Source organism: Thamnophis sirtalis, unplaced genomic scaffold (assembly GCF_051295495.1).
Source record: "Thamnophis sirtalis isolate CommonGarterSnake01/CBP01778 unplaced genomic scaffold, rThaSir2_p1.2 scaffold_1, whole genome shotgun sequence".
Taxonomy (NCBI): domain Eukaryota; kingdom Metazoa; phylum Chordata; class Lepidosauria; order Squamata; family Natricidae; genus Thamnophis; species Thamnophis sirtalis.
In genome coordinates, this window is record NW_028261381.1 from 67,354,472 (window position 1) to 67,382,186 (window position 27,715).

A 27,715-nucleotide genomic window follows, 5' to 3' on the forward strand; every position below is an offset into this window, starting at 1 on the left:
TGAAGAAGTTGTAAAAAAAAAATTCTATCTAGCTTTTCTGAATAAATGTAATGACAAGCTTACAGACAAATATGGCTATCTCTGATATTGATATCTAATATCTTAGTTTTGATATTAAAACTAAATGTTTTAATGTCCTGTGACAGTTCCTGCGTGCAAGTTCTCAGGAAATTTCTAAATTTTGGTTGAAGAAAATGGAGTACTGGGGCTGTGGTAATAAAACACACTTCCCAAGATTAATTTAACCAGTTTGCTGAGTTATTTCAATCTTCGGGCCTAAAACAATGATCCATAAACTAATTACAGAGTATGGATTCACCTCAAATGTTAGATTAAAACATAGGTAACTACTTTGTGGCCTTTGTTTTATCCCAATATAACCAAGTGATGCTTAAAACAATGTTTATATGGAATAAAATTGAAGGAGTATATGAATCAATATTTGCTTCTGCTTATATTATTGTATACGGTCAGAAATTAGTTGTTTTCTAGCCTAGCAAATTGGAACTTTAATACTGGACTGCAAATGTTAACTCACTGCTGTGTTTCGTTTCTATTCTTGGTTTCAAAGCTAGGGACATTCTTGAAAACATAGAAGAAATTGTTACACAGGGTGCATAGATAAAGGAACCAACTAGGGAGTTTTCCTGGCTCATAAATCAAAGCATTCTGCTGAAAAACAAGTTGGCAAAGGGGAGCAGAAGGCTAGAGGAATACTCCACAGATAAGGCAGACAGAGACAGGAGCTTGAACAAAAGAACGCTTTAAAGATCACGTTGGTAACAAACCTTTGTCTCTGATTGGATGAACTTTGTTTCTATCTACCTAAAATGTATATAATCCTCCGAGCCACTCTGGCAGGCTGTGGCTATTCCTTACATGCATTTGTTTGTATGCTTTAGTTATAGTTTTGTCACCCAGTTTTTGCTATGGAGATAAATAAAAGCTGATACTTTTTGCAAGCCTCGTCTCGAGTCTCACTCTGGCATCTCAGTGGCTCGGGGAAAACTGCTGGAACCTTACAAAATGTACACATTTATATGTTTACGAAATGAAATGAAACTAAAATGAAAGTATTTGGAAATAAGCCCAGAGAAAAAGGCTGATCAAAATCACACTGATATCTAGACACAGAAAGGCGCCTTTATGCAAATCAGGTCCTGGCCCACATAACATACTTATGTCTTGTTCTAACCAAACAAGTACCAGATATCGTATCTCAAAGAAGTTTGCACGCTCCCTATTGGAGATTGTATTTCAAACATTCCATTTTAATGAATGGCTGCCAGAATATACTACCTTCAGAATGTGCCTACAAATTGAATATTATCTTTAAGGAACTCATCATCAAAATTGCTGAATTGTGATACCTTCTGATGCATAAATATTTGTAAGAGATACAGCCAACTGTATGTTGAAAAATATCGTTTAATATACAAATATTTGAAATGTGAGATACCATCCAAAAGCATTGTTATAGTTTAATAGTTTTTTTAATGAAACTAGAGAGCAGCATACAAAAATTTGCACATTTCCCCCTCCCTTTCTTCATCCTCATCTCTGCCACTATCCCTAATAGAGTCAGCAGTGGATGGGTTTTGACTAAGTATTCTTACATTTACAGATCTATATCAAAAACAAAGAGGAAAATAAATGTATTTAAAACTGAGGCCAATATTCCATGCTACAAAAAATTGACATCAACAGCTGTAATGTTCACAATGTTCCATCAGTCCAACACCCCATGTTTACCCCATAGTTTTTCATTACAGCAGAGAATAGGATCCAGCGGCTTTGCATCCTAGAAACAGAAGCTACAGGCTGTAGAATTTCAGGCTTCTGTCCATGCCTGTGGAAGCGAGGAACTTAGCATGGTGCCCAAAGGCTACCCCTGTTGTCAGCCCACTGTGCTCTGTAGAAAACAAGGAAAAAAAGTCAGACAAGATATTTTTCACTCTATGATTATCACTTCAAAGAAACAGAAGGCAGCAGAAATAATGAATGAAACTACTGATTCTAGCGATCAATACAAATGACAATATTGTACAGCAGTGATCCCCAACCCCCGGTCCGCGGACCGGTGCCGGGCCGTGGAGTACCTGGCACCGGGCCGCGCAGCAGCCGGGGGCCATGATCGCTGCAGCGGCTGGGGGCCATGATCGCTGCAGCGGCCGGGGGCCATAGTTTCTTTCTGTATGCAAATTAGGGCTAACTGGCACAAGGGGTGTTACTGGACCGCTGGTGGCACTCTGACGTCACCAGCGGCCCACCGCCCCCCTGTGTCCAGCGCCGCCCTTCTCATTCCTTTTCAGCGCTTCAGCGCTGGCCGATTCCTGAAAAAAACCTAAGAGCGCCTGCGCAGCTACGTAGGGCTAGCATAGACAGCGCTAGTAGCGTAGCCTTGCGTAGGCGCAGTTTGTGCTACGCTATCTACGCTAGCCATACTGAACTGCACCTGCGCAAGGCTACGCTACTAGCGCTGGTCATCGATGCGCTCAGCGGGCCACGGTAAAATTATCAAAGGCTGACTGGTCCGCGGCGATAAAAAGGTTGGGGACCACTGTTGTACAGTACCTGTGGAGAATGATACAAAGGCCAACAATCTCATACCTGTGAAATGAAGAACTTCTGTCCATTGTTTACAGATGAACACCTGGACATCAGTACCACCCAGGGCCAGATAGGTACCACTCTGATCGAAGATGAGAGACTTCACCTAAAGAGAAAAGGCACAGAAAATAGGTTTCTAGAAGCAAAGCATGATATGTTCATATGCCCTGGGACGGTTACCCAACCTGTGGTACCTGGCTGTGGCCAAATGCCACTGGGCTATATAAGCATTGCTGCAAGTGGTGCGGCCCCTCATGCAAGCCATGTTGCAGGTAATTGTGGCCCCACTGGCCTGAGTGTTGCTGAAAATGTCAAGGGCAAGCACACATATATGTGCCTACTCCTCTCACAAAATCATCCCCTCTGTCCCCTCCCTAGGCTGCCAACCCAAAAAGGCTGAGGAACTCTGCTCTAGGACATCTCTGAGGCCATCTTCTGCAGAGCCTTCCTGGAATAAATGTTAGTCTATGTCATAATTGAACCTAGCAGTGATTCTATGGGAACTACTGACTATTTGTTATAGTTTGGATTGTTTTTGTATTGTGCTATAATGTAAGCCACCTGTACTGTGATGGTGCACACATTTCAAAAGAAACCAATCTCTCGTATAGCATAGAGACAACAGGTTGTTCCATTTCAAGGAGATTCTAAAGCTTTAAAAGCAGCAAGGTGAAATCTGTCGGAAGAGATTTCAGTGGCTATATTAAAACAAAGAAGAATAAAAAATACAGAACTGACAAACAAAATGTAACTAGGCAAACCTCAAAGTTATTATCCAGCTGCAGCGTCTTGAAATTCTTCAGCTTCCGGAGATCCCAAAGTTTGACTGAGGAGTCATCAGCAGCAGTGGCCAAGTAGTAGCCATTCTCGGAGAAGGCAATGCTAGTAATGGGACCAGAGTGTCCAGGGAAGTTTGCGACGTTAGTCCGTTCCTGAGGAAGGCAAGTAATTAGTGGATATTAGAGTGTTGTTATACCCTCCAAAAAAAATGCAACTCCTGTCTCTTCTCTGCCTTCACCATGAACAGAGATGTGAGCGTTCATTCTACATTCCATAATATTCCTGTATGTTTTGAGCTCAACATAACATTGACAATACCTAGGATAGATATTTCAGATAGACCAGATTTTGACACTAAAAAACTGTTTGAAAGAGAATGAAATGAGCCTTTAGTACATCACCAAAGTCTTCCATGCGCTTTAGGTGATACAACAGTGATAACTAAAAGAAACTATTATGTCACCTCTAAAAGGAACCATTTTCTCAAGACACTTTACATAATCATTTAGACATCTTAAATCTTTGTACTGAAAACAGCAACTATCAATTTGATTCAAAAGAATGAGGATTATAACTCATGAAAAGAGGGGTTATTTCAAATTATCCCCATCTTTGAATCTACCTCTTCCAGGGAAGAGAAATATCTGACAAAAAGGTCCTGAAACAAAGAAGCAGCTAAAGAGAGTTTGTTTTGTAATTTCAGCATGAAATCTTTCTAAGTAATAGTATATAACAGAATCATACCTAGTAATTCACAAAAGCATTAAGCAGCAATCTAAATAGTCAGTAGTGATATTTGAGTTCATATTTCAATTCATTAAAACTGACCGTTGTCTTACCTGAACGGTCCTTCTATGGGTGCTGCGAAGGGAATCCAATCATCGGGTTAACTTAGCCCTCTAGCCTTGAGACTGAGTATGCAAATTTCAAAGTCACGCCTCCTCTGACTGGACTTCCGTTTCCTTTTCAGTTCTTTACGAAGTCCACCGAAGGAGCATTATGTCAATCCTCAAACAAGCCGCAAGTCATCCGGCACTACAGAGTCAAGTCCAGTCAGTAACAAGTCACAGAGTCACAATCAAAACGGAGCCCTGACCAGCCGAAGCTGCGGGCGGGTTTGGATTCCCTTCGCAGCACCCATAGAAGGACCGTTCAGGTAAGACAACGGTCATTCTCCTGTGTGCTGCTCCGGGAATCCAATCATGGGATATATCAAAGCAATGAACTCCCAGGGCGGGAGCTAGGCTGGTCAGGCTCCTCCGCAGACGGAAGGACCCTTTGCAACACTCTCCGCCCAAAGGACGCCTCAGCCGAGGCGAAGACATCAATCTTGTAGTGGCGAATAAAAGGCGAGGGGGATGCCCAAGTGGCCGCCCTGCAAATCTCTTCTACAGACGCTTGCGTCGCCCAGGCCGCTGTGGTGGCCGCACTCCTGGTGGAATGAGGAGTGATTCGCCTTGGAACCGGTCTGGAGTGGGTGTCATACGCCAACGCAATGCAAGCTTTCAACCATCGGCCGATGGTGTGGGAGGACACCTTCTGTCCCATTGAAGATGGCTGGAAGGAGACGAACAGAGCTTCCGATCTTCGGAACGACGCCGTGCGCTTCACATAGCGACGAAGAGCTCTGCGAACATCCAGATGGTGCCACTGACGTTCCTGCGGATGAGACGGGTGAGGACAGAAGTCCGGCAGGACAAGTTCTTGAGTTCTGTGAAACAATGAGTTTATCTTTGGAAGAAAGGTCGGATCCAAACGAAGCACTACCTTGTTCGGGTGGAAGATGCAAAGATCCGCACGAACAGAAAGGGCTGCTAGCTCCGACACCCTCCTGGCCGATGTTATGGCCACCAGGAAGGCCGTCTTGAGTGTCAACAAGCGGAGGCTGATGGAATGTAGAGGCTCAAAGGGGGCAGCTGTTAGGGCCCTGAGAACCAAGGTCAAATTCCACGTGGGGTAACGATGTACCGTCGGCGGTCGTAAGTTGGAAGCACCCTTAAGGAAGGTTCGAACTCGCGAGTGCTGAGATAAGGAGCGGCCTTGGCCACCCCCGACCACTGTCGACAAGGCTGTGACCTGACGGTGAAGTGTGTTTGGTGCCAACCCCTTGTTGAGGCCGGACTGCACGAAATCCAGAACTTGGGGCACCGAGGCCTTGATGGGATCGACCCCGGTGCGCCGGCACCACCGGCAGAAGGCCTGCCAGGTAGCCTCGTAAATACGGGTAGTCGACGGGCGACGGGCCGCTTGAATTGTAGAAATGACTTCGTCCGAATAGTGGAGGGCCGCTAGCATCTCCCGCTCACGTGCCACACGGCTAACTGCAACAGCTGAGGGCCCGGGTGCAGGAGAGCCCCTTGGTGGAGCTGAATCTTGTCGTCCGGAATCCTCCAAGGATGCGAAACGGACAGATGGACGAGGTCTGCGTACCAGGGACGCCTGGGCCACATTGGAGCGACCAGCAGCACTTCCGCCTGTTCTGCCAAGATCTTCTGAATGACCGACGGAAGGATCGGGAGAGGAGGAAAGGCATAAAGAAGGCCGGCCGGCCAACGGCTGCGTAGAGCGTCTACTCCCTCCGCCCCCGGAGTCTGGTATCGGGAGTAAAACCGGGGAAGTTGTGCGTTGCGCGGGTGAGCGAACAGATCCACCTCGGGCAGGCCGAAGCGGCGAGAGAGTTCCTGGAAGAGAATGGGGTGGAGCTGCCACTCCCCCTGATCCACAGTCGCTCTGCTCAGCCAGTCCGCCTGAGTGTTGGCCTCGCCCGAGATGTGCTCTGCCCGAATCGATGAGAGTCTGGGCTCCGCCCAATGGAACAACCTTTCCGCTTCCAGCATCAGAGCTCTGGACTGCGTTCCCCCTTGGCGGTTGATGTGAGCCTTGGAGGCCACATTGTCGGTCAAGATTAACACATGGCGATGAGATACAATGTCCCGAAACTCCAGGAGAGCCAGACGGATGGCCCGCAACTCCAGCCAGTTTATGCTGTTCGCCAGCTCCTGCTCCGACCATCGACCTTGGGCCACCTTGTCCAGGGCATGGGCCCCCCATCCGAATAAGCTGGCGTCCGTTGTAACTTGAACGCGGTCCGGCTCCTTGAATGGACATCCCCGGAGGAGTCTGGACGACATCCACCAATGCAGGGATCGCCTGGCCTTGCCCGGGAGCTGCACCTTGATGTGGGAATGACTGGTATGCGCTCTTTGGAAGGGCAGCAGGAACCACTGGAGAGGACGCGCATGGAACCTGGCCCAGGGCACCACGCTGATGCAGGAGATCATCTTCCCTAGCAGTTTGGACAGCGACAGCAGCGGTACTCGCCGATGAGATAGCACATGATGCGCCAGGTGGTATATGTTCTGCCTCCTTTCCGGGGACAGGAAAACCTCGCACGACATCGAGTTGATGGTGGTTCCCAGATGAAGGAGGGACGTGGTTGGGCGCAGGTGGCTCTTGGGCAGGTTGAGGACAAATCCATGGTTTTGCAATGCGTCCATCGTGACCCGTAGGTCTCGGAGGGCCTGATCTCGCGAGGACGACAGCACCAACACGTCGTCCAAATAACAATTGATGCGTATTGGAATTGAATGAAGGGAGGCTGCCAATACTGCCAGAAGTTTGGTGAACGTGCGCGGGGCCGAGGAGAGGCCGAATGGCAAGGCCCGGTATTGATAATGACGGCCGTTGAAGTGAAACCGCAGGAACTTCCGATGTGCCGGATGAATGGGCACATGGAGGTACGCTTCTTTGATGTCTATGGAAGTCATCATGTCGCCTTGGCGGATGGAAGCCAATATGCTCTTTAGAGAGTGCATTTTGAATTTTTGGTATTTGATATACTGATTGAGCTGTTTCAAATCTAGGATTGCCCTCCATCCCCCGGAGTTCTTTGGTACTAGGAACAAGATGGAATAAAACCCTAGGCCTCCCTGCCCTTTGGGAACTTGTTCTATGGCCCTGATGGTGAGAAGATGAGATATCTCGGTGTCCATAAGGCGCCGCTTTGACGGGCACCTGGGCACAGGGCACCTGATGAACCTTCTCGGGGGGATGGATAGAAATTCTAGCGTGAGACCCAAACTCACTACTTGAAGGGCCCAGGCGTCTGACGTGAGCTCCGCCCATTGGTGGGCGAAGGCCAAGAGACGTCCTCCTATGGGCCCTACCTGCTGCGAGTCAGCGGTATCTGCGAAAGGATCGGTTGCCCGCTCCTCGGAATGACCGTCTACTCTGCGCCTGACTCTGCTGGCGCCCCCTGTCTCTGGCCCCAGCTCGGTCCTGGCCACGATCCTGTGCCTGGGGGAACCCCCTGGAATAGCCGGGGACATAGGGGGCGGAAGTAAACCCCGAGTCCCCAGACCGAAAGGGCTGCCGTCTACTATAAGGCTGTGGTCTTCTGGTCACACGGGCACTTGTGGAGGGAAGCACCTTACGTTTATCCCGAGTCTCAATGAGAATGGGATCCAGCACTGAACCAAACAAGGCCCCGCCCTTAAAGGGCGTGGATGCTAGACGCCACTTAGATTTGATATCAGCTTGCCAGTGGCGGAGCCAGAGCAAACGGCGAGAAGCCACATTGGAAACCACAGCTCGGGATGCAAATTTTGCCGCGCTAAGGGTGGCATCAGCGGAAAACTCTAGGGCCGCTATCAGCTTGGTGACATCCTGATGGAGGCGCAGTTCCTCCGGGTCCAGCCTTTCCTGTAGTTGTCTCAGCCAAACTAAGGAAGTCCTATTAAAGAAGGAAGCTGCAGTAGCTGAGCGCAAGGCCCACGCTGCTGCCTGATGAGTTTTGCGAATGACCGATTCGGCCTTGCGGTCCTCGGCCTTCAATCCTTCCGAAATTTCAGAAGGAATTAACGCCGGTGAAGCAAGAGCAGCGATGGGAGCATCCACTGTGGGAAACTGGAGGAGAGCCTCCAACTCTGGAGAAGATGTGAAAAGCTTCCTATCACCAGACCCAGGGGGCTTAACTGCGGTTGGCTCATCCCACTGCTTTTGGATTAAATCAAGGAAGAGCTTAGGGGATGGAATAAAATCTTGCAGAGCCACCTGCTCAGCAAAGAGCCGCTCGGTGGCATCCAGGCCCACAGCAGCACTTTCTGCAGAAATTGCTTCCCCCATGTGGGCGGTAGTCTTGGCCTTATACAGCAGGGATTTGAAAAGAGTGTGCCTGAAGAGCCCAGGGGCCGGAGGCTGGTCCACAGGAAAGCCCTCGTCACCAGAGAGTTCCCTATCCTGGATTTCACCTTCCTCCACTAAGGGAGATTGTGCGCTAAACACAGAGTGTAAAGGGGAAGGAGGATCAGTTTGCAGAATGGAAGAATCCCCTTGTACTGCTTGGGGAGCCAGGCCTGAGTAGGCTAGAGTAGGCCTGGAGGCCTGGGATCTACGCGCTAATTCCGCATCCACCCCTCTGGAAATAGCCTCTGAGATCATGCTGTAAAAATCAGCAGGCAGGCCCAAATCCTGGCCCTCCAGAGGCCTGAGGCCTGCAGCTGTGGGGGTGAACGTGGCAGAAGGCCCAGCGCGTGGAGGTGAACGAAGAGAAGCCCCACTAGCCTCTGAAATAATTGGGGGGGATCGAGGCCCGAAAACCCCTACCTCAGGAATAGGGCCCTGGGGAAGCTGAATATCAGGGGACCAACCCTGCTCAACAACCCTCACCGGAGACACAGGTTGCTGAACCAGAACCGGAGGGGAAGAAATGGGGGCCCCAGATGCCTTGGGGGGAACCTTGGCTTTGTCTTTGCGCTTGTGCGACTTATCCCGAACAGTAGATGAGGCTCGAGGCCTGCTAGTAGAGGCCCTGGTCGCGGCCCTACTAGGCCCAGGGCTAGCCCCCCCCTCGCCAGGGGAGCGGGGCTCAGAAACTGGCCCGACAGTACCTTGCATTACCGATTGATCAGCCATGCTATGAATCTGAAAGAGCTCAATCAGCGAAACAAAGGAATGCAATTGAAAGCCCTCGCCAAGAACGCCACGTGGAAGCAGAGACCAAGAGAAGCGACCTCCTTCCTGAGTCAGCAAACTCGAGTGAGGGAAAAGGGAGGGGCGGAAGCAGTGCGCAAGCTCAAGCGCGCGGGCAAATTCTGCCTTCTCATCCCAGGCATTACTGCGCATGCGTGAAAAACGCTTCCAAATAAGGCAACCAGCATCAAAGGCGCGAAATTCAAAGAAACCGCAGGGGAAATTCCCAAACAGTCGATCCATGTAATCCTCCGGCAGCCGCTCCAGCGAGGGCACAAAGGAGGGAGGCGGGGAGGAGGGGGAGACCCGCTCCGACAAGCCACAGCCTCGGATCTGACCGCGCTTGCGGGCGGGTGCTATCCGGCGTGGAGGGCAGCGCTGGGAGACTCAGCTTCCTTGCGCGCTGAAGTTAAGGGAGGACAGGCGGAGAACGCCCCACTCCAGCTGTAGCGATCAGATATCCCTTCAAGGGAAACAGCGAGGGAGGAATCGGCTGGCAGAAATCTGCCGCCTTACCTCCAATCCATCAAGAAATCCACAGTGAAACCAAGTAAATCCATCATTAACCTTGAAAAATTAGCAATTAATCAAGAGAGCGTTGAAAATAAGTCTCGTAGGCTTTGGACTGAGTAATAGAACTGAAAAGGAAACGGAAGTCCAGTCAGAGGAGGCGTGACTTTGAAATTTGCATACTCAGTCTCAAGGCTAGAGGGCTAAGTTAACCCGATGATTGGATTCCCAGAGCAGCACACAGGAGAATATTTGTGTTCCACACAGTATGCATTGCAAGGGTTTATAGCATATAGTATATTTATAGTATTCTGAAATATAATGCTGAACATAAAGCAGCATATAATACTATGAATTTAAAACAGCATGTAAGCAACAAATAAAAGTAGGTGGGATATATTACTAGACCTATGGAATATTCTAAATCTCTAAGCTCTAATTAATAGGTTTAAAGCAATTCTTATTTAAAGCTCTAAAAGGATAAGGATACTTGGAACATGGTCCATGTCAGCAAATCAGTAAAAATCAAGCTCAAAATAAAAGTTTCCCACATTCTTGCATTATATTATTTGTCGTAATACAACCCAATTCTTACCTTTAAGTCCCAGATTTTAATCTGGGAGTCCATTGTTCCTGTCCCAAAAATAAGCCCATCAGGATGGAACTGAGCACAGGTGAGAGCTGCAGGAAAGAATATTGGATCACTGAATAAATGAGGGAGCTCCAACTAGCTTCTTCCCTCCCACATGTCCAACACATTGAGACCACACTCGTTCAAGCATGTCTCACAGAATACTCAATTTAGATTCTAAATGCAAGATCCATACCACAGCCAGAAGTTTCATCTGTGACCTTGGTGAGAACACGGCCAGTCTGGATGTCAGAAAAAGCCCAATACTATAAAAAGCAAAGGTCGAGGCTGTACATAAGTAATTGTTTCCAAAAGACTTTATTATTAGGTTGAATTCTTATTTTTTTAAAATCTAGGTTAAAAGATATTCTGCATTCATTCTCACCTGATCATCAGAAGAGCTCAGAAGATAATCCCCAGTTGCATGAAGACTCAGCCCTGTGACAGCACTTTCATGGGCTCTTACAACTTGCACACAGGAAGCGCCAGAGACAGACCAAATCCGGATAGTAGCATCTGGAGATGCTGAAAACACCAGTTCCTGGAGGGCAAAGAGAAGTCCATCTCCTTAAATACCAATTATGGAAGACTACTTGTAAACCTGGTAAACCTAATTCTTTCAACCACGTAAGAGATTCTTTCACAGAAAAAGACTGCAGAAAATCCAGAATTCTTACCTGGGATGGATGGAAGACTACGCTGGTGACCTTCTTTGTGTGACCTTTCAGGGTGGCCAGGATCTGTTCTGAGCTCTTGTCAAAGACAACAACATTTTTATCAGCCCCACCTGCAAACAAGATAAATACCGGAAACCAGAGCAGCTCAGCAACAGAATTTATTTATAGAAAGCATTCTTCAGTGGTTGACTTAAAATACATAAAAGTGGCATAATATTGCAGTAACATTACTACTGATGCTTCATGGAAACAGACTTCAGCATTGTAAAATATGGAATGTAAGCTACTGTCCTTCCAAAAATACACTTGGAGCAAAAAAACAGCACTCTGGTGAAAAAAATAAATCAGAAGTCTTAACGTACCTGTGAGGATCTTGTTGGTATCAGAAGGACACAGGTCAAGAGCAAGGATGCCAGGGATACTGGCACTGTGCAATCCCTGTTTAAAAACACAAAGTATTGCAATTAGCATTCCAAATCTTCTCATTTTATTCAGCAAGGAAACTTTTACAAAAGGAGGGTATATTCTCCTTTTGTGTGTGAAGTGTTGGTGTGTGTATAGTCCATATTTTGTTTGCTGTTGGATATTTGTTAGTAAAGACCAAAATGTACTGCTATATTGAAGATGCAGAGGAAGCATCTAGAAATTCTGTATTTTTGAAAGGCTCAAAAGTATATAATTTCTCAGACATACCAAAGCACTAGAAATCTAAAATACAGAAAACTATAATTAATTTAAACATTCTTCCATCAGGCAGCAATGAGGAAATTCGCCAGAATTGTTAAAGAAATTTAGGAATCTTCTGGATTCTTAGGATAACTTTCTCAATTGATCATATATTTACCACATGTGAAGCCACTTGCCGGTACCTATTAAGTTCTTCTGGTTTCACCAGTTCCTCTGGCACAGTCTTCCCTCTCTGCAAAAAGAGGGAAACAAAATTCATCCACCAAGAAAACAAGCTACCTAGGACAGGCAATTGGATTGATCAGTCCTTCTACTAAGAGAATTTCTATGTACATCCCAGAATCACCCAATTCCACACCCATTTAATAAAAAGGGGCACTTGCCTTTTTGCGTTCTGTGGTCAGCACTGTGGCTTTGTCTTGAAGCTGCAGGACAGAAAAACATTAGAAAAATTATGGTCAAGTACAGTACCAAAAGGCATTTAATGTACCAAAAGGCATTTAGTATTAGAAATAACACCATTAATGTAAAGTTGAGGGCATAGTGATATAGAATAGGATATGCAAAAAGTTTGTGTTTCAAGAATAAAATCACCCTTTGGGAATGGACTGCTTCAAACATTTTCAAAGTTTTGTAAAATACCTAAAACAGAAAGTTTCATGCCTGAAATTCAAGTTCAAAGCAAACCCTTTTCACATTCCTACTACAGAAATAACAGAATCATTTCTTTATACTTAACAGCTCTGGCCAGTGTATTATATTTTGAAACCAAAACATTTCTTACTTTCTGGATAATTTCTGGCGTCATTCCTGCCAACTCTCCTAGATCCATTGGTTCACCAGCACCCTGGAAAAAAGAGCAAATACAGCATTTTAGTTCAGCGAAAGAAGGCACAGCATGAAGAGAATTACGAAAATATGTGGAACGTACCATAGGATTTGGTTGTGAAGAGGGTATAGCTTGGGGAACAATAAGGCCAGCCTGGGGTTTCAGAGTTGCCAAAGCTGTGAAGAAAGAGATGATTTGGCAGGTTTAACACAATTGGAATAATGGGGACTCTCCTTGCACCCCATTAAAAGAATAGAAATACATATTCTATACCTTCTCTTGCAGCAGTCACCTCTTTGGTGAGACGAGCAATGACACGGCAGGCAGCATCATGTTGGTAGAGTGCATGAGAAAGTTCCTGGCGTGTAGTCTGAAGTTGCTGCCGCAAAGTGAAACTGTGTAGCATGACAGCATCCTGAAGGAAGTAATTCAGTACATTAATATTGTATGTAACAATATCTGGATGTGCTGGCTTAGTAACTGTGAACACACAGCATGACAGCATAAGCAGCCCATTAATTTCTGCCTTGGTTTTCCCACTCTTATGAATAGGAAAAATAAAGTGAAAATGGATAGTTTTCATGACATCTGATGATTTCATGACATCAACCAGCCTAATGATTTTCACGACTCCCTTGTTGAACGACCACAAAATCTGATTGTTGGTGTTACATGAGTGGCAGAAATCACTTGCTTACAATAAAATAATAATTCTGGATTATTATATTAATACATATATACCCATTCATCTTGTAGTGCCTTCAGGATAGCTGGAATACTGGTAGCAGAAGGAGGCTTAGGCCGAATTGGATGGGCAACTGTGAATGAAATATATACAAGCATTAATTCTAGAGAATCCCAATATTTACTCTCACAAGCCTTTAAACCGTGGCTATGACAGTTGCAGAAGCTGCAAAAGGGACACATGTTTTATAAAAATCTGACCAGACGTTAATATAATTATAGTTGGAGACAGATGTTCAAGCAAATCAGATTGAAAGAGCAACATGGAAACAATGGACAAAGTACAAAGTAAAAAAATGCAAGCATAAACATAGGTGGGATTTCTGATTAGGGAGAAGTACCAGATATACATTTTAGTCAAGAGTTGCTTTGGTTAGGGAGATGGGCAGCTTATAATTTAATAAATAAGATTTATACAAGTAGCACTTTTTTGAAATATTAATTGTTCTAAATGGATCTGTTGAACAACCCTCCCTATAAACCTGACCATGATATTTTGGAATCGCTTTACCTCTTACTATAAACTAACAAATATTTTCAAGACTTCCATACAAGGTTGTAAGAGATCAGTCAGATTAGGTATTCTGGATTCAACAAACTAATTCTCCTGATCTTCCTTACCTTTGATATCTAGCAGCTGTTCCTCAGACAGTGGCTGGTTGTTCACTGGATCAGTCCCATTCTCTGCAATATACTTTTCAATCAGTCTTCGCTCATAAACATGGTTTGAGACTGGAGACAGACAGGGATGCTCCGGTACCTCATTAGAAACTGCATGAAAAAAGGTGGAGGTAGGGGGAAAAATCACTAAAGCAAACATCTTCTATAAATCAAGTTGCTCTCTTTGGGTTTAAAGATATAGATATAATACTAATAGGATCTTCCACAAATGGATTTTCACAAGATGGTTACAAACAAATAATATTCAGTTAGAATATCAAGTCCCAAAAGATAACCAAAATGTTGATTTAATGTCTTTAAAAACACCTACTGTTGGAAATGGTATTTATGCAAATCTGACTCACAATGCTCAAGACCTTAATGTGGAAATGCCATATATGCCCACATCACAATCTGTATTTTATACAATTATAAATGTAATCCAACAGAGAGCATAGCATAATTGGAAAGAAAATTTAGAAACCTTCTATGTAACAAGATAGAGAAAAAAAATTAAAAAGAAAATAAGAGATGAAATGTGATAACGACAAATGCAAATGTCTTCATTGGGGAAAAATATGTGGGATATCTAGCTGATAGTAGTATTTGTGGAAAAAAGACCTGTTAATCGTAAGCTAAATATGAGCAAGGAAAAATCATATAGTTGCCAAAAACTTAATGCAAGTCTGTTTTGATGGTAGTTTCAAATTAGGTCATTACATTCTGATTCAGGTAACTCTAAAATACTGTCCGTTTGTACACCTCGAAAACAAGATTCAAAGTAAATGAATGGGTTCAGAGAAGGTCAACAAGGAAATCAGAGGACCAGAAATGCTTATGAGAAACTGAAGGAACTGGATTTTATCCCTTTGGGGGGGGGGGGAATAAATGAATGCAATAAGATAGCATTTTGCAAGCATCTGAAATAGTTTAATGTAATTTGTAACTGATGATTAATTTGCATTCTCTGTGAAGGAGAAGAGTGGTTCAAAAAATGTGATGAATATAAAATTCCTGCACTGAGCAAATGCTTGGCCTTGACAGCTTTAATAGCCTCTTGGCACTTCTATATGGATTAGACAATTGTACGGTTCATTTAAACCGAACTCAGTTTGTTTCTGAAAAAATGTGATCAATTAAAAATAAAATCTCCCTAAGATGTACCATTGAGAGGTATAAGCTTTATCTTCCTCTAGTAACTGTTCAGAGAGCAGGTACCAAACTGTGAAGAAGGGTTTCTTCTCTCCCGCACATTTATTAAATGGACTACTGAATGCATTGTTTGGTGTCCGGCCTTCTGGAGAGGGGGGGGGGAGGGAGAGAGAGAAAAGGGCTTGCTTTCTACTGTGACGGCCTCTCGGCTCCTGCCTGTCTACCTGTAGTCTACAACAGCGACCATCATCCTCTCCCATTGACTGTAAACACTACAACCCCTCAGACACCCCAATATTGGGAACTGCCAGTTAACCGCCAAACGGTTGGGGATGATGAAAGGGGAGCCCCTCTCGCGCGTGCGCCTCCTCCCTCCGCGCGAGGCCGCAGCTGTGCGGGAAGAACGAGAGCCGAGGAGAAAGCGGATCACTCACTGGAGCATATGAGGGACATGGCGCGCAGGATAATCCCCCTATGGCTATTGTAATGGTCTAATGAGCCCTCGGGGTTTTAATCCTTGCGGCGGCTTCGGGGACACGAAGGCCGAGGAGGAGGTGGAGGAGGATTCGGTTTTCGGTAATCCGGTTCAGCTTTTTTTAAACGCCACCACGCCACAGGCCACGAATCGCGCGCGAACCTCCAGCAAGAAGGCGGAAGCGGAACCTCTCCACTCGCTCACGCCCCGTTAGAGCTACAACCCTCGCCGCGTTACCTCACCGTCCGGCGAACACAATCCACTTCCGCATCCGGAGGACGGGGTGGTGGTGGAAACTACCATTCCCGTCATGCACTTGCTGGGCATAACTCAGGTCTCGAAATGTAGTTGAGAAGTACATTTATTCAGCGATAGTTGCCAAGCTCTAGGAACAGGAAATAATGGAGAATACAAAAAACAAAGCGCACCTCTGTAATGTATCAAGTCAGCCTTGGAAAAACAGCAAAAGTAATGAAAGTACTTTTCATATGAACTTTAGTTGATTTCGAAAGACTGGAATCATAGCCCTTCGCTGTGTTTGAGACGGATTATTGGTGATAGACCAGCAAAACCTCCATAGTATGCCCAATTCGGAGGCAGAAATTGCCATAAATAGTTGAACTGTTAGGCGACAACAACACTTGAAGGAGGTTGGAGGCTGACCATTTTCAACTTTCATCGCTGCCTTAGAAACATTTGGAAACAATCCCTTGTTGTGAGCGCACAGATAATTTATTCTGTTGCTCTTTCTCATTTACCACAGATGCCTTATGCCACTTCAATCATTCCGATACCATGCAGTATGCGGGTTATAGTAATTGCAATCAAATATAAATAATAATAATAAAGAACCATCATGTATAAGATACAATAATCAAAACCTAAGGATCGTGGCCGGGTCACTTTCCCGCTACCCGCCCTTCAGGCAAGTTTTCACAAGCTTTCCATAACGAGAGGAAAGGCGCAGGGCTTATTTCTGAAGGGAAGGCACTCCGTGGGAGGAGCGTTTTCTCAGGTAAACTTAAAAGAGATTGCGTGTATTTTATATATATACTTCCAAAACAAAGAACCACTGGAGTACAATTCTGAGCATGCTCCGGACTAGGGTTTAAAGCGCCTTCCGACGCTATTTGGACTGCATTTCCCAGAAAGTAGCTGGACTTGGAGGCTATTTTTGAATTTCCCCCGACGGAGGGAGAGAGAAAAAAAATTGTCCATACAGCTGGAGCTGCCATTCCACTCCTTTTCTTCAAGCTCGTGGCAAGGTTAAGTATGCACCCAACTTTTCTAGCCGGCGGCTGCGTTCGAGTCCCGAAGTTGCGGGTCGCCTTGCCCTTCCCTCCCGCACGGGATCTTCCTTTAATGCAGCTCACCTGAAGTTTTTGGAGGGAGAAGTAGCTTCTCGCTTTCAGATAATGAGATGTGGAGGGATCCCCTTCTACAGATCACGAAGGCTCTTGCAGACAATTTTGGTGGCTTTCCCGTAGACTGAGCCGAGAAATGAGTTTAGAAAAAGAGAATCGGGTCTTGTTCAACTTGCTGGAATGTATTGTGGCGGTGGAAACGGCGTGGATTATACACACACAGGTCCTGAGATTGGCTATGTTTGTTCTTACGTTTCTGGATACAGGCCAGGGTGTATGAGACAGAGACACCAAGGGTATATAGAAGAGGAAATTGGCTTGTAATTGCTTCTTTATTTGGAGTGGACTTTTTAAAATAAATCTATGTTCCATATTTTGTCTAGAGTAGGCATTCTATTTGTAGAGTTGTAAGCTTTTCCAAAGCAGACTTCAGACTTATGAGATTTGGTTCATTTTCTGGATGAATCTGGAAATTCTGACTACTGAGGCTTAGCAGCAGTTTGTGTAAGGGAACATTGCTTGCAATGTGGAGTGCTTCAGAGTACATGCTGAACCATGGGCTCGATTGTGAATGCCAACAGTTTCACATCCTTTGAATCTTCATTTTTTTTCTACTAAGAATCTGTGTGGGGGTTTTGCTGGGGAGATGCCATAATTGTGAAGCAGTAGAAAATGACAATGCAATCAGCATTTGCATTTATCACCGGTTATGCAATTTCATCTTCTCTAAGCAATAAGCAGTAACCTACATTGTCCATGTCTCAATAACACCATACTGGTTGTAAGCCACTCTGTGGAACTAATGTTTAAAAGTATGTGGAATTTCCAATGAGTGTAAATAGTTGCAGCTTGGTTGCTGTCTAGTGTTATGACAGCGAAGCGGAATGATTGCAGCTAGCAATTGGGCACAGTAGAAGGTGTCAATATTAATTTTTAACTCGCAAGCAGTGTAGGACCTGACAGTCCAAAGCCTCTCTTGTTACAAGCCTGCCCATATGTAAAGATCTGAATCTTTCCATTTTAAGCATTATACATACATACATACATACATACATACATACATACATACATACATACATACATACATTGGAAAAAAACCAGAGTATTGCTTGTGATTTCTTGATAAGAAGGCAGTTAATTTCAGATAAGCATAGGAAGGGAATCCCATATTCTTCAGGCAGGACTGATTTAGCATGCCAGCTAGCATGGCCAATATAAAGGAAAACAGAAGAAGTAGCTTTAACTTCCAAAGGAAGACAGGTTCTTCCCATTGAGAGAAATATACTTTATCTTAATGAATCTGCTCTCTCTCTCTTTTTTCATACTTGCAGAAAGACTGGGTGTGAAGACAAACACTGAAAAGATGGTCGGAGGGAGACATAACTTATGGAGTTTCCACAAAATGGTGCTTGGCTCATCTTTGGGCATCATTGTGTTGCTCTCTTTCGTGAACACCTGTTTCGCCAATGCCCAACACCACCAAAGTTCGTCTTGGGAAAAAAAACATATGGAACCTGACTTTTTATCTGAAGTGACTCGTACTGTAAGAAAGACACTGGAGAATTTGGTTGGTAAAGAGAACTTTCTGATGGTGAATGAGGTATGACAGCAGTGCTATCCTTGTTTTTATATATATGTGGAAAATAAGTCACACACTTATGAATTGAGGGACACAATTTGGGAAAATGTATAATTATACAGTTTTCCAGGAAATTATCCAGAGATAGAACAATTCAGTCATGCTGTTTAAATAAAAACTTTGTCTACCAATAGCTAGTATATAAGACCACCATAACCTTCAAATTGATTTTCTAGTCTTTTCAGTTTTTCATAGGAAGAAGTATTCCAATACATTATCTCCTATTCAGGATTGATTTGCGTCCCTTGTATTTTTTTTTTAAATAGGCTTTTTGGCTCAAAACAGCCCAGCTTTTCTTTACACAAACACACAAAAGGACCTAGGAAATGTCTTGTATTGCAGTTTTGGTTAGCTGATTGCAGTCTATGAAAATTCTTCATGTCTTCCCTTCTCCGCCCCTCCCCCCAAGTGATGCTATGTAATAGCTTGGAAATAATATTCAACTCAATGTTATATTTGCAAAGAGTTAATATAAACATAATCATTTTTAATATAAGTTACAGTTTATAAATTAAAAATTTATTTGTGCAATCAGATTCTCCTCCTACAATTCTTTTCCTTGATTCTTTTCTCTCATATTTCTTCCACAAGTGTCCATCAGTTCTTTAGAAAACATTTTGCGAGTGCAGGGTACTCTAGATGTGGTCGAAAAATTAATCTTCATCTTATTCCTAGAAACCTTGTGTGTTCCTCTGTGTGTGTGTGCGCGCACACACTTTTGAATCAGTCTTGACCCCTGGAGCCTGCCTGGAGAAATCCCTGCAGTTTTCTGGGAATGTTTCAGAAGTGATTTCTTCTCTATTCAAAGGGATTCTAAACAGCTTATTTAGTGTAATATATTATAATTATAATATATATTATAATGGAAAGAAAATGTACAATGATTTATTTCCTGACATGAATGACAATTATAAATTCCTACAAGTTTCAGATATAAACCATTTTCTGAATGTCAAGTCCAAATCTGTTTTTTTTTAAGAACAGTTTTCAAATATCAGACTCCTGATTATGCCAACATATGTTCCCAATTCAATGTAAGCTTTTCCAAAGTTCAGAAGTAGTGCCCTAGCTTGTGACCGTATTTTGTGTTAATTACATGAAAAGATTTTCCCATAACCTTAGAATAGTATCACAAAAATCACCTGGCCTCTTTGCCATCAGAGCGTGTGTGCTTTCCATTTGGTTTACTGTTTTAGTCATCTGTTAAATCTACACTTTATTACCACTGCTCAATTTAATCCCAACTCATTTCAGCACTGGGGGGAGCTGCAGCCCTATCATTTGCTATGTGGCTCAGGTGAAAGACCATCCCCTTTATGGTAAATTGACATATTTTTTGTTGATAAAGACATGGAGTTTACAGGGGAGAAACCAATGCAGATAGAGTTCTACTAGTAGTGTAGCCTTTATTGTCATTGTACAAAATAAATATAACGAAATTGGTTCAATGGGAATAAGGCCTCTGTTCTGCAGAATCCTTTGAGTGTAAACATTTGTACTGGTGATCATCCATCGTTCACAGACACTTTGAATGCATAGATGGTGGGAGAATGAGACTGGTGGTGAAAGCATTGCCATGCCCATAACTTTGTAGAAGCAGTTTATACTTTTTAAAAGTATGCTGGCCAGGATGGAAGTCTCATCCTGGAAAGGTTTCCATTGGAATTCAACCTACTTCTAATTCATACTCCAGCCGCTCTGATATTTTTAGTCACTGTATCTTCAAATCTGCTATTATATCAGGCAAGTAGACTCTTCGTTTTGCATATGATTCCTAGCTCTTTTTGCCACTCAGAGCGTGTGTGCTTTCCATTTGGTTTACCGTTTTAGTCATCTGTTAAATCTACACTTTATTACCACTGCTCAATTTAATCCCAACTCATTTCAGCACTGGGGGGAGCTGCAGCCCTATCATTTGCTATGTGGCTCAGGTGAAAGACCATCCCCTTTATGGTAAATCGACATATTTTTAGAATGTTTAATAATAAGTGCTGTAGAAGAATTATGTGTGTAATTGGTTTCCTTGTAGAATATGTCTGCTGCGCTTTGGATAGTTTCCTCTGGAATCTCTTCAGCCTTATCTGTTGTGGCTCGCATTACAGGGCAGCTTCTTACATCCTTTGGCTTGGCTGGTAAGTGACCAGGTTATTGGCATAGTGAGTAAAAAAAGATAGAAGTTAACAGAAGAGGTTAAGCATGCTGCAATCTAACAGGATATGGGACACAGTCCTGTTCTTACTTTAGTTCCCCTTTCAAATGTTTTGCAATTGTCTTCCAAGTAAGCAAAGGAAGGATTAAGATATTAAATGTGTGCTTAAACTGGATCACTACTGAGTAGGAGTCAGCAAAGAGGAACAATCTGCTTTTTTCCAGAAAAGGCCAATCTGGTTCCCCACCACTTTTTTTTAACCTTAGACTAGCAATTCATCATGAATATTGTTCAGATTCATTCAAGAGGTAATCTCAGTAGTTTCTTCAAAGAAGTAAAATGAAACTGCTAGTGATCAGAAGATACTCATGGGGTTTTCATAATGACAAGGTTTCATGAGCTTCTTTTGAGATACTATTCATCTTCCTCATAACCCTTTCTTCAACAGTTCAATCCTGGGTTGGTTTTTTTGAGAGAAACCCGTTGAGCCATTTAAGTTTGCTGCTAAGTAGTCCCAAATCCTCTTTAGGGAGCTTTTGGGGTGGCCTAGTATACCACTGATAAATTCCATGCTCCTCTCTGGCTGTCATTTTTTTATAACTTTCTGCTAAGCTGGGAGAAGAAAAAGCCTTTTTTCCTCCTTGCTATAAGCTTCCTTACTGACATCATTAATGCTTTTCTTTTGAAAGATATATTACTGACCATTTATATGGTTGAGAATGCTATATTGGTGTCTTTTTTGCCCTTATCATAAATGCACTTTGTCCCTGGGGAAAGACTGGGGAAGGCTTTGTCCAATATGGGTTTGGCGGAGTCAGTTTCTAAATACAGGGTGTTCAGGATGACTCTTCAGGACTCTTTCCTGAACTGATACGTAATGTATCTAAGAATACATTTAAATATGAACATGTCTATTACATAAACAATTGCCCTGTCCAGAGCAATGAAATTGATGCTGACATTTATATATCTCAAAAAAACCCGGAGTTTTGGATTATTATAAATGAGCATGATTGCTAATAATTTGATGCATCTTGGCTTGTTCTTACTCAGGAATAACAAGGTGTACCCAGGAATCTTCATCCCTGATTTGTTTAGCATTACATCATAGTTAATGTTTGTCATTAGTTGCCCCATAACAAGACAGAGTCTGAATATGAGAACAAACGTTGGATTCCTGTTTTCGTATAATAGGAAACCTTAGATTTATGCTACAGTTGAAGTTTTTTTATGGGATTAGTTTGTAATATACTTGTACAATATTGGATTTAAGTCAAATTAAGAGTTTATGTTCATTAAGGCTTTTGGTTAAAATTAGCACCAAGGTAAGTGTCTGAGAGCACTGTTTTGATTTCTTAGATTTAGATTAGACTAGAGGTTTTTTAAGATACTTTTTTAGAGATGTACAATATATATTTTCATTGGAATTATAGTGAATTTAAGGTTTGGAATATTTAAGGTTTAATATTACATTGTAATATTGGTGCTAGTATAAGGGCCAGGATTAGCATTTTCATAGTTAGCTGTAATTGTCATAGCAAGTCCTGTTATGTAGCCCCTTTATGTCAGTGGCAGGATGTTTCTGGGAGGGATAACTAATAATACTGGAATGTACCAGGAATATTTTCTTCCAGGAGGGTCACCCAAGACATAGCGGTCATGCCCACTACCCAAGAGATAATATCAAAATCCTGAATGACTGTCTGAAGGCTGGAACTGAATGGGGAGGAACAGACTCGCTGTCAATCCTGACACAGAATTAGCCTTGGTCTTAGATGGGGTTGTACTTTCACAAGACTGTTGTACTATCTAGGGGTTTCCCTGAACTTATAGCTGGGAATTGGGAACAAACAAGCAAACACCTATATTAGAATGTTGATGAAGACCGATGAAAACTTTAGGACAACAAAGTTTCATATTACAGTATGCAGGAGAAGGTATCCTGTATTTTTTTAACAAGAAAACCACATGGCTAGTGATGGCCAAATATGGCATTTTCAGGGTCGTGCCTCGGTGTGCATATTTTACAATGAGACAAACCGAGACAGGATGATCATTTATTGCAGTTTATCAGAATATTCAGACAAAAGGGATTCCTCATTCAAAGATCTTTAGCTTACATCCCCTTTTATAATTAACATAACAAAGAAGTCTGAAAGAAGAAAGTTGATTGGACAGGATAATAGCATACATGTTTATTAAAATGAAGTCTGAAGGGGAATAAATTGTAAGGAGAAAGGTTGTTTAGGACTCACAAAAGATAAGCCAGACCCCAATTTGTACTAACAAACTTTTCTTATCAGGAATTAGTGTCCAGCTTGTTTATCAGTTTAGGAATGTTAAAAGCTAATAAATCTTGAACATCAGTTTAAAATAAAGAATATAAATCAGATTAAAATACAAAGTAACTGTGTTAGTTAACAAATAAAAAAACCCATTTTATTTGCCTCTCACTAGACAATATAAAGTGATTGGTAATATAGCCCTTGAAGATGGGCTCTTCAGGTCAGATGCCATTCAACATGCAACACAGCACAAAGAAATTAAATTGATTATATTTTTGAGACAAAAAGGTGAAAGAGTTCAGTTATAATAGCAAAGACATGGCCAGAGGCTGACTGAAACAGATTGTGAACTGCTCATGTTTAAAATTCAAGTAAGTTAAAATGAAAGAACAAATCCAACTGGTTTCTATGATATGTTCTTGAATATAAGCTCATCATTTTCAAGAATCTCAGGAATCTCTTTGATGTCCTGGACTTTCACTGATAGGGAGCTAGAGAAGCTGTGGAATGAAATCAAGTAAGTTTCTGGGATAAAGGTGAAAAAAAGCTGCCAAAGACCCAAAATAGAAGAAACCAGTGTCAAAACAGTAAAACTGATAGAAGTCAAAGCCAATAAAGACATTACTGTATCTCACTTAACAGCTGGTAGAAGATACAAAAAAATAATCTTGCAACATCTGGGAAGAGATTAAAAATGGAAATAGATAGGCAAAACCAAGCAAACTTGATCTCTAAATGCAGGAGGTTCCAACCATGAATTGGTGTAGTGTGAGTACTTAACTGTGCCATTAATTTTTAACTATAGTCCTTGATGATTGGAACTTTAATTTTAACACTAGCTTTATCTTATTCCCCATGCAAATATCTGCTGTAAAACCCAGAACAATACTGCTAATGTAGGTTTAACTTCAACCCTAACAAGACTGAGTTACTGTGGCCTTTTGGAATCCCACCCCAGGGCAGGGGATGTTTTGTTTTTAACCCAAATGGGATTTTCTTTTGAGACTGGTATGTGAGTTGGGGGTCTTATGGGGCTCCTGCTCAACATTGTGTGTGTTGAGCAAGTAGAAACCATGGCTAAGGAGCCTTTCAACAATTCAAACTTGTGTAGTAATTGTGTCCTTACCTGGATCTGGAAACCTGGATCAGACAGTTACTCACAATTTGGTTACTTCACATATGAACTACCACAATGTATTCCACATGGGACTGCTCTTGGAAACCATTTGAAAGTTGCAGTAGGTTCAGAATGTGGTGACAAGCAATTATGGGCATAACTTATAAATCTGTGTAATAGCTTTCTTCGTTGAGTTGTATTGATTGTTAGTAGGCTTCAGGATACAATTCAAGTGCTGGTTATTACCTATAAGTCCTCCATGACATTGTTATCTAAAGACCACCTGCCTTTGGTGACCTCTGCCCAGCCTGTATGATTGGACAGAGTTACCATGCTGAAGATCTCATCCACAAAGCAGTGTCATCTGATAAGACCTAGGAAGTGTATGCTGTCTGTTCCTGCACTGTTCTCACCCACCCACCCAGGAGTTATCCGGCTCCCACCATGCCCGTGTTCCAAAGAGTTCTGAAAACATGACTCTTTTCCCAGTGGTTGTCTTATCAGTGCTTAAATATATATTGCATGATTATTTTTAATGTACGCCACCCAGATATGTGGTAGTTCCCTAATCCTTCTACATGTCAAAAATGAACTCATATAAATCTTAAGACTTGTTCAAACACAAGGTTAATCATTCCATTGATTGAAATTTCCTTGATCGTTTGTGTCAGTGCTGAGCTAGGGGAGCAAACAGATGCCCCACCCTCCTTGTTCACAATGAGACAGAGAAGCAGCCCAAAGCTTAATAGGCAAACAAAGATTTACGGCCATAAAATATGCCAAAGTGCCCACCTGCTGCTCTCTGGAATTAATGAGGTACCCCATGAGGTAAAAAAGGAGGCGTTTGTTTGAGCTGTAATACTTAATGCTTGAGTGTAGTTGTTCTTTGTAAGTAGCTAGTAAGCGTGTTTCTTTCCTGCATGCGGTAAAGCTTCCTCCTAAACTACCGTAGATTATATCCTAGTTGAAAATTTGACTTAATTTACCTGGGGTCCCATGTGGGGAAGGCTGGTGTAGTGCTACATTGGACTGACTAGATTGCGTTTCTTTTTTTGTGTTTCAGGAGATGGATTAACACAGTTTCTGAAGCTGAGCCCCGAGCAGGTTCAGGCACTGCTGCTCTGGAGTCTGGCTGCCCTGATCAGCTATTGGGTACTCTCACTGCTGTTCAGCCTGTTGTTCACTATCGTGAGCCGCCTCATGTGGGGCCTCAAGCTGGTTCTCTTTGGAGGCTGCTTTGCATTTATTGTGTTTACTGTGCCTGACCATTCGGTACAGGTTTTACTTCTATTGGCCTTGCTAACTCTCTATGTTTTGCTGGGTTGGTTGAGTGGATCCTATCGCTCTGATGCACGGCTGGAGGCTAAAGTGCACAACTTGGAGCGCCAAGTGGAAGAACTGCAACGCCGGCAGAAGCGGTCTCCCAGATATCTGGACGAAGAATAAATTTCAGGCAGGGGGCTTAACAAGTTTTCCCATCTTCTCCAAGAAGCAACTACATTTCTCTCTTTCTTTATCCCCTCCGTTGCTTCTTTTTCAGTTTGTACATGTTCCAGGGTGGCATCTTTTTGCCCACTTCTACTTAAGGATGGAAGTCCTCCCTAGGAAAATGATTGCACCCGACATACTATCTCTTCTCAGTTGGTAGTAATATTTAGAAAAGCCCTTTCTCTACTTTTGTCTCGTTATTTTCATTCCCCTTGTTAGGCCCCGTTTTTCCACTCTGTTTTTCATTTGACTCATGGCAGCTGTTGGCTTCTTTAAAGACAATGGGGCCTAATAATGAAAAACGCTTCTTTCTTAAAAGAAAAAAGAAAAAAAAACCCCGAATTTCATGACTGGGGATAAGAGAAAAGGTCCTTGGATATGACTATTCTACACCAGTGTTTCTCAACCTTGGCAACTTGAAGATGTCTGGACTTCAACTCCCAGAATTCCCCAGCCAGCAAATGCTGGCTGGGGAATTCTGGGAGTTGAAGTCCGGACATCTTCAAGTTGCCAAGGTTGAGAAACACTGTTCTACACTATCATGCTCATATTTATAAAATTCAGTGCCTCTGTGAAACTTAAGGATGACTACTGCATTTATGGTGCAATCAGAACATTGCGTGTGTTGAAGTTGTTTTAACGCAAACCAAAGATGCCTTTAAAAAAAAAAGTTTACATCGTATTCTTATGCATGCCAGTGCTGTGTGTGAGGTAATTTAAGGTGGTTCTGACAAGTGGTGTTCCCCTGCCAACCCAGAATAGAGATAAGCCATAAACAAACAATCAGGGGAATATACCCAGGCCTTCCCTCCAGACTGAATTTATACTGCAATTAAGCAAAACTAAAAATTCAGACTTCTTTGCCTCTTGGAGAATGGGGGCCTGTTGTTTACACTACATATAAAAGTGTATTGTTATCAATATATTGCTTGCCAATATATATATAAACACACACTATTTTTAAAGCTCTAATTTTAGGTAGATTGAATAGTTTGTTACTGTTTTCCAAATAAAGGCTATCTAATCACATCCCATTGTCCTTGGCTGCTTTTCAGGTTCTAAAGGGGGGAAATACACAGGTATGTAATAGGGGTGGGTTTCTGCCAGTGTTACTGCAGGTTCGGTGCCTGCGCCATTTGTGCGTGCTCTGCTTGCATGTGCAGTTACCTGTAACTAGGTCTGTGCATGCACAGACCATTAAAAATGTTCAAAAAAGATGTTGCGGTGACCAGTGAACTGGTTCAGGGATGTGGCGAGCATGCCGACCCTACCGGTTCGGCAATCCAGTCACCATTTCCACTACCGGTTCCACCAAATCAGTGCGAACCAGTAGGAACCCACTTCTGGTCGGTAAGCTGGCTGCAAAAGGGTTGTGGATATATTGTATGTAAGCTGTCTTTTTCCTCAGTGCAAAATCTTGTGGTGAACTTCTGATGGTGGGGGAAGACAGTGGTTTCCGATTTGACTTGACAAAGCAACATTTTTTTCACCAATTAATGCTGAACATACCTGCAGACGAAGGCTGGTTGTTTTTGCAGGCTCATTCTATGAAATATTCAAGGAAGTTTATTTTTAAGAAGCTCTCCAAAGATTTTCTGTACTAGTGTGTAGCTTTTCACTAAGCCTGCACCATTGTATAATGCAGACTAAATATTTATGGGCTGTCTGTACAGGTAGTCCTCGATGTAGGACCACAATTGAGCCCAAAATTTCTGTTGTTTAGTGAGATATTTGTTAAGTGAGCTTTGACTCATTTTATGACCTTTATTGCTACAGTTGTTAAGTGAATCACTGCAGTTGGTAAGTTATTACCCAGTTATTAAGTGAATCTGACTTTCCCATTGACTTCGCTTGTTAGAAGGTTGCAAAAGAGGATCACATTTCCTTGGGACACAGCAATGATCATAAATATGAACAAGTTGCCAAGAATCTGAATTTTGATCACATA

At 42.9% G+C, this 27,715-nt stretch overlaps 2 protein-coding genes across 2 annotated transcripts; one reads left to right on the forward strand and one right to left on the reverse strand.

Annotated features, from left to right (window-relative positions):
* Positions 1-1,410: 1,410 nt before the first annotated feature.
* Positions 1,411-15,945, reverse strand: LOC106538125 (pre-mRNA-processing factor 19). Its single transcript, XM_087714889.1, has 16 exons — positions 15,685-15,945; positions 14,060-14,209; positions 13,436-13,512; positions 12,968-13,109; positions 12,797-12,870; positions 12,650-12,712; positions 12,249-12,290; positions 12,023-12,097; positions 11,541-11,616; positions 11,179-11,288; positions 10,887-11,042; positions 10,698-10,767; positions 10,466-10,551; positions 3,372-3,542; positions 2,611-2,716; positions 1,411-1,912 (listed from the first exon to the last, which is right to left on the reverse strand). Exons 1-16 carry the CDS (start codon positions 15,701-15,703, stop codon positions 1,815-1,817), a joined length of 1,515 nt encoding a protein of 504 aa, XP_087571015.1. The 5' UTR covers positions 15,704-15,945; the 3' UTR covers positions 1,411-1,814.
* A 1,102-nt stretch (positions 15,946-17,047) lies between these two features.
* On the forward strand, positions 17,048-26,796 carry TMEM109 (transmembrane protein 109). Its single transcript, XM_014052534.2, has 4 exons — positions 17,048-17,312; positions 18,421-18,689; positions 20,758-20,860; positions 25,343-26,796. The coding sequence occupies exons 1-4, from the start codon at positions 17,270-17,272 to the stop codon at positions 25,723-25,725; spliced, it is 798 nt and encodes a 265-aa protein (XP_013908009.2). The 5' UTR covers positions 17,048-17,269; the 3' UTR covers positions 25,726-26,796.
* Positions 26,797-27,715: the final 919 nt, after the last annotated feature.

Coding starts and splice junctions, on each gene's coding strand:
- LOC106538125 (XM_087714889.1), bottom strand. Junction 13,513..14,059: donor ACAGCTGCTAGATATCAAAG/GTAAGGAAGATC, acceptor TTTCATTCACAG/TTGCCCATCCAATTCGGCCT. Junction 11,617..12,022: donor GGCAAGTGGCTTCACATGTG/GTAAATATATGA, acceptor GTTTTTAAACAG/GGATTGCACAGTGCCAGTAT.
- TMEM109 (XM_014052534.2), top strand. CDS start 17,270: ATGTATTGTGGCGGTGGAAACGGCGTGGATTATACACACACAG. Junction 17,313..18,420: donor CGTGGATTATACACACACAG/GTCCTGAGATTG, acceptor TCATACTTGCAG/AAAGACTGGGTGTGAAGACA. Junction 18,690..20,757: donor ACTTTCTGATGGTGAATGAG/GTATGACAGCAG, acceptor GTTTCCTTGTAG/AATATGTCTGCTGCGCTTTG.